At 31.7% G+C, this 10,905-nt stretch overlaps 1 protein-coding gene and 1 long non-coding RNA gene across 11 annotated transcripts in view; one reads left to right on the top strand and one right to left on the bottom strand.

The window, feature by feature from the left end:
* The window catches only part of LOC109862723 (prostatic acid phosphatase-like), a 12,300-nt gene extending 4,116 nt beyond the window's left edge, over positions 1-8,184 (bottom strand). The window contains exons 1-10 of one of the 10 annotated variants that reach the window (XM_020442852.1): positions 8,053-8,183; positions 7,716-7,924; positions 7,333-7,466; positions 7,106-7,221; positions 6,833-6,928; positions 6,313-6,735; positions 6,060-6,183; positions 5,752-5,963; positions 5,482-5,650; positions 4,367-4,803 (exon numbers count right to left, since the gene is read on the bottom strand). In XM_020442852.1, coding sequence (XP_020298441.1) covers positions 4,676-4,803; positions 5,482-5,650; positions 5,752-5,963; positions 6,060-6,183; positions 6,313-6,735; positions 6,833-6,928; positions 7,106-7,201 — 1,248 coding nt within the window. In that variant the 5' untranslated portion in view covers positions 7,202-7,221; positions 7,333-7,466; positions 7,716-7,924; positions 8,053-8,183 and the 3' untranslated portion in view covers positions 4,367-4,675. The other 9 variants (XM_020442849.1, XM_020442851.1, XM_020442847.1 and 6 more) reach the window with 9 other exon arrangements.
* Positions 8,185-10,096: 1,912 nt separating this feature from the next.
* On the top strand, positions 10,097-10,506 carry LOC109862724. The gene is made up of 2 exons (XR_002251199.1): positions 10,097-10,209; positions 10,431-10,506. It is a non-coding gene; the product is annotated as an uncharacterized LOC109862724 (long non-coding RNA).
* Positions 10,507-10,905: the final 399 nt, after the last annotated feature.

The following is a 10,905-nucleotide window of genomic DNA, read 5'->3' as shown; positions in this document are numbered from 1 at the left end:
GACACTGTGTAACACAATGTCCACTAGTGTGAATGAGATACACTGATATGCTCTTTCTCACGCTAATAGACAGTATGTTATACATTTAACTTTAATTTTCTCAGAAATTTGACGTGTTAGGTCGATTTCGCCGCCGGATTCATTTTCAGTGATCAAAAAACACTTTGTTTATTCAAGTATCAGCATATATTAACAAAACATTTGTTCGCGTTGTAAAAACGTACTTTAACTTATATTTAAGAATAATAAGAAAAGTATTTTTTTTTATTGTTGCAGGTACATTGCATTGCAACATTTTTAGTAAAATAATAATTGAAATAAATAATAAATGAAATGTAGGATAGCTTGAAAATAAATAGATAAAAATAATTATATGTTAGTAAGAAACACAAGTGGTCTCGCGGACCGAGTGCAGGCGCTGCGAATATGGAGGTCTCGAGTTCAAATCCCGCTATCACATTTACGATTTTTTCAGATTCGGTCTCTTTCAATGGAGTTTATCGGTTGATCAACGAGCTGAATCAGGCTTCTAGAAATTAATTCGAGTGAAATCTCGAATTAATTCTCTTCCGATAAGACGATATACCACTGATTTTCTTTTTTTTGTTTGTAGTAATTCCACTTGGATTCTAGGGGATAGATCTGATCTGCGTTTGGTAAAAATCTGTCGGCGCTTCTAACGGCAGATTTAGTCTGTATTTGCTACTGTTTTGTTGACAGTTTTGGTAACAGATATGATGTGTATTTGGCGCGATTTTGGCGCCAACAAACGATCACCAAATCTGTTCTGGATTTGGTGCGTCACTTTGGCTTTGCTTTGCTAGTGGCAGACTTGTTATGATTGTGATTTCATTTTGACATCTCACATGTTTGACAGATATGGTCGCCAAACCATATCCTAATGAGGACACAGATGGATATTGATTTGGTCTACAAATTTCGCCGGCGGTTGGCGACAAAACCGCGACATCTCGCAACCAAATTGTTTGCTGGGTATATATATATATATATATAATTGTTCTATATAAGTGATATATTCAGCAAACACATTACATAAGTCGGCAGATTGATAACAATTACACGCAATGCTGCCATTAAAAAGTATTATCTTTTTACTAGTTATCTATTTTTGACAGATTTTAGGTTATAGAGTAGTAGACCCAGTTACTGTGCCTGACTTAATTACTGTATGTTTGCACTTAAATAATGATTATTAAATAAATATTAAAAATAAATATTACGTTTAAAAAGAAAATGTAATATTATTAGTGTTAGATAATTAAAAATATTTTTTTAAAGTGTATGTAACAATAGTGACGAATTTTTTCAAGTGTTTCATAAAAAACAATAAGAAATGGTTTTATAAAAATAACAAAAAAAGTAATTATTTACACGACTCTCGTTAATTCAATTGTAAGTTTTATGTGAAGAGTTATAGAAAAAACGAAAAGAAGTACTTTAAAAGCGTTCTTATTAATTTTTAAATCATATCCATTAATACTATACGACTTGAAGCTTGTTTGCGTTAGTGTGCCTCTTCAAGCTGATGTTTTTTCTGACCTGTTTTGCTGTGGCACGCGTTTGCATCACTTGACGCATAAAAACAAAACACAAAAAACAAACTAGGTAGAAATAAATGTGTTTTTTAAAAAATAAATACTTATACTTTTAAAACATATTTATTTATTATTTAAACAGTTACTAAAATATGAGCTGCATCTAAAAAAATATAGCAAGAAAGTTATGTTCAAAGCCTAAGAGGCTCTTAGGTCTGGAACATTCATTATTGCAGCTAGCAGATTTTTTATATTTTTGTAAGTGTGCCACATAAAATATAATATACAGTCTTCGAAAAGTATCGGTCCCCCCTAATATCTTCAGTTAGAATGCATTTTGGAGAAAATGTCCAATATCAAAGTTGTATGGTTTCAAGCGAGGAGTAAGATGATGACCTTGACTTTGATCTTGACCATGTCCTTTAAGGTCATTTCAAGGTCAGCCTTATTTTTTTAAATGGAACGCCCTACATTTTATTGCACATTTTCATAGCTTATCTCGAGAGCTTTCCAAAACACTATAAAATAAAACATTTTTTCATTAAGTACTTTTTGAGTTATAAAGGTTTGAAGTTAACAATTTTTTGAAAATGTAAACTATCTTGTAAAATATTACTTAGTTTTCAGTAATCATAACCTTAATACTTTTGTGCGCGCAATGATGAGACCAATTAATTGGTTTAAAGAAAATACATTAATCAAAAAGTGTCAGACCCCCCTAATATTTTCAGTAAGAATGCATTTTGGAAAAATGTCCAATAGCAAAGTTGTACGGCTTCAAGCGGTTATGCTAGTAGGCTACGGCGGAAAACTGCCCGAAGGTGATCGCGAGAAGTTGCTCGAATGCGTGATGTCCGAAGGCGTTAATGGGAATCTGCCCGAAAGCGTTGGCGGGGCCGATCTTTATTCTCTCACTCTCGCAGGCACCAATGTACAAACTCACACGCCACTCTTGTGTGGACCCACACGCCACTCTTTCCTTAACTGGCCGGAATCACACGCCACTTAACAAATTGTTAATTTCAAACCTTTATAACTCAAAAAGTACTTGACGAAAAAATGTTTTATTATAGTGTTTTGGAAAGCTGTCGAGATAAGCTATAAAAATATGTAATAAAATGTAGGAAGTTCCATTTAAAAAAATAAGGTTGACCTTGAAATGACCTTAAAGGACATGGTCAAGATCAAAGTCAAGGTCATCATCTTACTCCTCGCTTGAAACCATACAACTTTGATATTGGACATTTTCTCCAAAATGCATTCTAACTGAAGATATTAGGGGGGACCGATACTTTTCGATGACCTTGTATAAGAGACACAGTAACTGCGAGCACACAATGCGAGGCACACAGTAATTGTGGACACAATCTGGGACAGGCACACTAACTGAGAGCACAATAATACATCCTTTTTGTCTTGAGGGACACACTAACTGCAGGAAAACTTAACTTTTTTATTTTATTAAAAGTAATATAAAATTGTAATATTTTTTTAGTTAAAAAAATACCTTGATAAAAAGAGTCTAAAAATAGAGTATATATTTTTTCTAATATAAAGTAAAGTTAAAATATTGTGTAATTAATTGATATCTAAGAAAAGTTTCTTAATGACACACTAACTAGGTCCACTACTCTATGTTGTTACAGAAGAATAATCATGACAAAAAGAGTTTAGATTTGAATTAGAAATCAGAGCAATTTGGACGTATAGCTTTGATTTCTTTTGAATTATCTTGTTTTATATTTAGAACGTGTATTACAATTTATTATAATAGAATAAAAAATGTTCTTTTGTAATTCTCATGTAATAATTACTCCAAAAACCGTGTATGTTATGTCCCCGAACCTAACAATTACACAGGCTCTTAAAAAAATGTTCTGAACTCGAAATGGGAAACATGTTGTCTTACGTATTTTGAAGTGCTGAATCCAAATCTGAAGTCAAAATAGGGGGTTTTTCAGATCGATCTTCTTTAAATTGCGTTTAATCATCAGAAAATCCTAAAAATCAGGGAAAAGCATTCAGAAATCTCGTTAGAGTGAGCCTATTAAGGAGATGGAAAGACGATATCAAGGACGATGGGACATAAATATGATGGCGGACTTCTGCTGGACGTTAAGGAGAGACATAACTCCAAAAAGAAACAAGCGTAAAAGAAATCCCTTACGCAGATCTTTCGAGGATAAAAGAGTACGTAAACGAGCAAAACACTAAATAAACTATTTACACAAATAAAGTTCCAATTAAGTGGTTTACTTGACGACAAAAGGCCCACTATATCGTCTGCCTCTAGTGTAGCTGGCCTAGGCTACTTGAGTTACTTAACAACAAAAGGCCCACTTGATCGCTTGTTTCGGTTGTAATTGGCTTGGGATAGTTTACTTGAAAATAGAAGGCTCACTTGTTTGCCTGTCTGCGATGTAGTGATCTTGGATGTGGTTTACTTGACAAAGACTCACCCTAATGAGATTTTCTGAATGCTTTTCCCTGGTTCTTAGGATTTTTTGATTATTAAATGCAATTTAAAGAAGATCGATCTCGGAAACCCCCTATTTTGACTTCAGATTTGGATTCAGCACCTCAAAATACGTAAGAAAACATGTTTCCTATTTCGAGTTCAGAACAATTTTTTGTGAGCCTGTGATATATCAATATTTCTCATTTTACGAAAGTGCTTTTACAAAAACATATTTGTCTCTTTCAGTCTCTAAAAGAAAATAACAAACTTTAGAAAATTTAGAATATATATCTGTCTAAAGTTACTCTTTTAAGAATATAAATTTTATGAATATAAATTAATTTAAGACAGATTAAAAATATTAATTTTTAAGAAATAAGAATAAAATTAATTTAAGAAATTAAGTTAATTCTTTAAGGAATATAAATTGTTGCTTGAATATAAGTAGTTAACTTTGATTTTCTTTTTTTAAATATTCTTTTTCAATAAAAATAAATCAAATTATTTTGTCAATCTATTTTACGTAAATGAATTGAGTTTTACAAAACAGAACATTACATAAATAACATTCCCAAACATGACATGCTAAAAAAATAATCTTTTAAACAAAAATAAAAATTAACTTTCTTATTGTGCAAGCAAGCCGTAATTTTTTAATTCACTACATAGTGTCCTCATACGCTAGAAGAAAATAATACTGCCGACGGTCTTTTTTATGTCGCCAGTACATAAAACCGATTATCAATAAGATCAGTACACCTAGCATCAATATAGATGATGCTAGAAATGCTGAAATAAGCAGAGTGTTCATTAAAAAACCTGTGATATCTAAAACTATACATACAAGATTGTTACTGTTAGCAGTTATTCTAAATAGTACAGCCCTGATAGGAAAACATTTACAAAATTATGTGACGAAATCTTGCACTAAAATTGTAATTTGCAATTATACAGATATATTTTAGGAAATAGATGTAAAAACATTGATCTTTTCTGAAATATTTGTAGTTGTTTGCAAAATTACTTTTCAAATACTATTTCGGCAAAAGAATAACGATATGGCAAATCATCTTAGCAGTATATTTGCAAAATTAATTTCACAAAAAAATTGTCCAATAATTGAGAAAATAAATTCAGCTCTGTGATGTTTAAAATATGTAGAAATATAATTGCATATGAAGAAATGCAAGAAATTGTTGTCACTCATGATATCATATTTGTGCAATATTTTCACAATTTGCCTATTGGAGGTATATACTATGAAAATGCATAACGATTCTTTTTCAATTTTTGACAAATATTATTTACAAAATTTTATTATGACAAAACTGTTGCGTTATGGCGAATCATCTTAGTGCGATCATTGCAAAATCGTCGCCATTCATGATGCCATTTTTGTGCAATATTTTCACAAATGTGCCTATTAGGGAGTACAGTATGGAAAGAAAATAATAACTTCACAATTACCGATGATGTCCCTGGAACTTATATCATTCCAACTTACTAAGCATTCTCTATTCCAATCCTCGGGTATGACGTCTTTTGTTAAGTTAATAAACTTATTTAAAGGACATAAGGCAGTACAGCCTGGTAATGTCATAAGTATTGGCTCTTCAGTGCTATTTTTGTAAGATATCTATGGATTAAAAAAAAAAATATCTATGGATTAAAAAAAAAAAAAAAACATTTAGATCACTAATAACTTCACTGCACATAGCAAAAGTGTTAGAAGTATACCGTTACAAAATACTGATTGTTGGAATTTGTCCTTAACTCAATGAGAATTATAGCTGCATAAGGTGGACAGTGAGGCTCGAATAAGTTTAAAGTCATCAACATATTTGCCACAGTCTCATCATGAGCACTATACATCCATATTTTTCTATTAGACTTTAGAGTGTTTTGCAGTTTTTTGACCATATGATCTATCATCTGTCCGAGTAATGGACCTAATATATTTGCAAATTAAATTCTATGCAATCAAAACAAAGTGACAATAAAAGTTTCTTTACACACGAGAAACATTAATAGCTACAAAATTTTACCTGACTTAAATCTCTGTAGTACTTTATTATATGCTTCTGTTGTAAAACTTAGGGCAGCCAAAGGTTTCATCTTTTCTGGAAATACTGACTTTGTCCATTCTGGTAAAGTTTTATTATATAAATTCTGAAGAGCAACATAAGAATAAACTTTATATTAAGTGCTTTATAATTGAGTGAATAAACATAAATAGTAATATATTATTATAAATAAATTTGTGCATAATTGATAGATAATAATATTATTCAAACATACTTCAATGTACAAAATATTGTACAAATATTCCACTTTTTGCAATGAAGAAATTTCTTCTCCTGAATGTTCAGTCAAATAAGCATACAGTTTTGCATTTTTTTTATTTATACGTTTCATTTCTGGCGACGTTAAGACTTTCTCCAATTCGTAGTCATATCGCGGACAGCGTTTACTTGCTCGCAATATATAGTCCAGCTCTATTGGGACAGTGTGTACAGGAATAGGCATCCATTTAATGGTGTCCCAGACTTGATTTTTTACAGGTGGATAAAGTCCTGCTAAATTTGCTTCAGCTGACATCAAAGTACGGTCTACGTCTGTACTTTGGACAAAGATGTCATATGGTGTATAAATATCACTCAGGAGATGAGAATATCGTTTCCTCAACCATCGTCCAAGAAGTAAATGTTGATGTTTCCCAAGCTATATGTTTCAAATATTACATATTAGTAAATATATATATATATATAGACTAAAGCAGTTAAAATTGTTTGGAATTTTTTTTATTACATCCACTTACATTTGTTAATTGACCAAATGGAACTGGCCAACATGTTTCATTATAAGGATCATTTGGATAATTGTGGACAGGAGTTCTATCTCCATGTCTGAACAACTGAAATAAAAACAGAGACATTAATGTTTTAAAAAAAGCAGATCATTATGTCCTTTAAATTAGTATGTCACTAACACACACACAAGATGCGAATAATTTAAGACATATAATTTAAAAAATAACAATTGCATAATAATCATGTGTTTAAGCTGAATGATACATAAATGTCGTACTTACGAGATTCGCAAAAATAATTGTGCTTAAATCGAGATCATCAGTGCTAAAGCAGCTGGTTGCGAAAATACTAGTAAGCACAAGTACACGGATGTTCATCGTTTACGTTTAGAATTGTTCTAAAGAATGACTCCAAAAATCACCTGTTTTGCAGTCCTCAAATTTGAAACTAAATAGTGCTAAATAATAGCTTAAGATAAGACATTGATCAAATTTCACATTAAGCTTACTTTTTGTTTCGGAGATAGGCGGAGTCAAAGTTCTTAAGTTGGGTGCGGAAAAAATACCGACATCGTGACATATCTCACATGGAACTATCTATTAGAACTCACCGATTTTGACGGGACTTTGCATACTTGTAGAACTATAACAAATAATAAACATATTGTTTTATATCGGCAAAGGTGCACTCTACAAAGTAAAACCTACTCTTCAGATGTGAGAGCAGATTTCAGCTAGAATTAATATACAATCTGCGTGATTGAAAAGATAACATGGATTTAAGAGGTTTCTAAAGTCGCTGATTACGAATCCAGGGCTAAAATTTCACAATTCAAAATGGCGGATCCAATATAACGGACAATGACTTTTATAATTATTAATCAATACGCACACAAGAATAATTATTTACACGTTTTTGAGGTCGCTGATTATGACTCTGAACAAAGAACTTCAAAATCCAAAATCGCAGATCCAATATGTTACGACACTGATGAACTGCAACATTTTTTTCTTTTTGGTTTTTGTGCCGTCAGCTCTCTCTGTCTCAATCTGGCTATTTGACACCTTTAACTCTACTCCTTCCCAACTGGAATCCAATCACTAAAAATTGTTGCTTAAAGTTTTTAAAAACTTATTTACATTTTACACTTGCGCATGTCCTGTATTCGACTTTAAGTCTTTCTTATAATTTGTTTCAAAAATCCTAACCCAAACTTATACTAGATTACCTTTTCTATATCGCAAAAAAGTGGAATATATTCTTAAGAGATTAATATTTGAACATGATATTGGGATTTAATATTTGGTTTAAGCTGTGTTTCAGAATTGCTGCCAGCACGATGCTAGTGCTAAAATTGTATAATATAGCAGTGAATTTTGGAACACAGCCTTAATATTTGGTTTTTTCAACCACGACCCTAGAATATATGGATAAGATCAGGGTTGGGCACGTATTATACGTGAGGTATTTTACATTGTATTATACTTGGTATTGTACAGTATAATACATTGCTTAGTTTTATACATATTATACTTCGTGTGGCGCTATCTCTACATCATGTGTATAGTAACTTTTTAAGTCCAACATCCATGATTCATGTTGCTAGAAATCGGTCTGAGATCTTGGTTCGAAAAATGTATAGCCAATCAACTTGCAGTTTTTTAGCGGAAAGCAGCAATTTTAATGACTACGTTAGTCACTTGTGATGGAATTTTGATGGTTAAAGAAACATCATTTCAAAACTGCAAGCAAATTGTAACTTTTGTTAAAGTTATCCAAGGAAAGACCTTTTATTTAAAGTCATGGGATATCTTGTGCAATTTAGAAGAAATAATTATTGAAGCACTACATATAATTAAAACTAAATACTCTATCATGATTTATTCTGTAATCACAGATCAAGATTATCATAAACTAAAAATTAGTAAACAAAATAATTTGTGGTTTTTAAATTGCAACTTATTCTTTGCATTATTATTAGAAAACGTATTATTAAATAAAGATTTTGTAGATAAAGTTCGTTATCTGCTTGTTGAATTCTTAGAGTTGAAAGAAGATTTATTGAAACGTGATGGAGCAACAATTATATTATCGAATACTACCTGTTGTGATAATTTGCATGATATGTATGCATCTTGTAAAAAAATTTAGCAGCTATGAGACAAATCGTCGGCGAAAATGTATATAAATTAAAAAGAACTGTTGTCAGTATACTTTTCGACAAAACATTCCAGCAAGAATTACACGATTNTTTGGACTTGTATGGATCAATACGTTCAATTATAGAGAAATGTGAAAATTCATGTACAACATTTGCAGATATTATTGAAGATTGGTTGACTTTAGAAACATTAAACAACAACCTCACTTATCGAATTAAGGCTAGTATTAATAAAATAATCACTCCAATTGCATTGGCAGCAAACCTTTGTTATCCAAATTATCAAGGAATTTTATGTGTAATGGCTCTTGCAGGATAAAGAAATTTTTGAATTTCTAGTACTTTTCTATTCTAGGCCAATCAACAAGCTTAAAAACTTTGGTGACAAATGTAATTTGCATTTCTACAAACATAATAGTATACTTTGATAAATATTATACGTTTTATACGTATTTTATACGTTTTTTACGTATTTTACCGTAAAAAACTGTAAAATGTAAAAAATTGTAGATAATGCTCGAATAACCCAACCCTGGATAAGATACATTATCTTTCTCAAACCTGTAGTACAATAGCTCTTTCTGTTCGTCATACTGAGGACATCTAAAATCATATGACTCACATTCTCCTCTGCTGCACCGCAGACACACTGGGGTATGTTCCAAAATCTTACCTTGATAACCGAAAACTAGTACACGTGACGTAATATATAGCATTTTAATAACCAAAGTAGGATTTTGGAACGTACCCCTGCGCGCTATCTAGGGTTGCTTTCCAGCAAGAAACACAGACGACACCTTAGACCATATATACTTATAGACACGGCCTGTAGATATGAATCCACGAGTCGAGGTGAAGCAAAGATAATATCATCTACGTGACGTCACATGTGGGCATTTCAGCAATGGCTAAACGCGGCCTCGTAGATGATATTATCTGATCTTCAAGGCGGTTATCTGAAGCCGTCTATAAACGCGCCTTTGCTTTGCCCACATGTGACGTCATGTAGATGATATTATCTTTGCTTCAAGATAGTTGTCTGAAGCCGTGTCTATAAGTATATATGGTCTAAGGACGACACGAAGGCTGCTTTCCTTTTAGGAGACACAGTCGACACAAAAGTCATTCTATCTTCGTTCAGTATTCAGTGAGAGACAAAGACAGAATGACTCTTGTGTCGACTTATGTCGACTGTGGCTGTGTTCCAAATTTACTGCCAGCGCTGTAAGTATGTCGTCATGAAAGCAAACTACCGATATTGTTCCAATTTTGCTAAGCATGCTATCAGCACAAATATGGATTTCAAATTGGAACGATATTTTAGTTCGTATCAGTGCTATAATAGCAGAGAAAATAAACACGAAACATACATAACCTAAAAATATGGAAAACAATATACAAAAAAAATTATTAATCGAAAATTACATTAAAGAATGTGATTCTAGTGAAGAATCAGATTCAGATTCAGATTCAGATCTTCTAGCAGAAGCATTACATAATTGCGAACATACACACCAAGAATAAAAAAAATACATTGTAAGAATTATATCGAAGATGTGGTTTGGCAATATACCGATGCTGATTTTAAAAGTCATTTTCGGTAAGTAATTTATTAAAATATTATTTTTATGTAATTAACAAATAGAAGTTATTAATGATATTTTATATAATATATGTTTTATTTAAATTAAAAGTAAAATGCATAAGTACATATAAGTCTAGAGAGAAAATTACATATATTAAAGTACTGTAAAGAATAACTATGCGTATATATACAGGGTGTCCCAGAATTGCCGTACAATGTCTCGTAGGCAGATAGAAGGAGTAAAACTGAGTCGAAAAGTCCTGAACCATTTTTTTCTATTATTTATAATAAAAGAGTAATTATTGAGTAAATCAGGCTAATCAGCGCAGATCTTT

The sequence above is a fragment of the Pseudomyrmex gracilis genome, unplaced genomic scaffold (genome assembly GCF_002006095.1).
Source record: "Pseudomyrmex gracilis isolate BER0280 unplaced genomic scaffold, ASM200609v1 scaffold_2272, whole genome shotgun sequence".
In the NCBI taxonomy this organism is placed as follows: Eukaryota; Metazoa; Arthropoda; class Insecta; order Hymenoptera; family Formicidae; genus Pseudomyrmex; species Pseudomyrmex gracilis.
The sequence above is the reverse complement of the archived record's forward strand: the minus strand, read 5'-3'. Positions and strand labels throughout refer to the sequence as shown.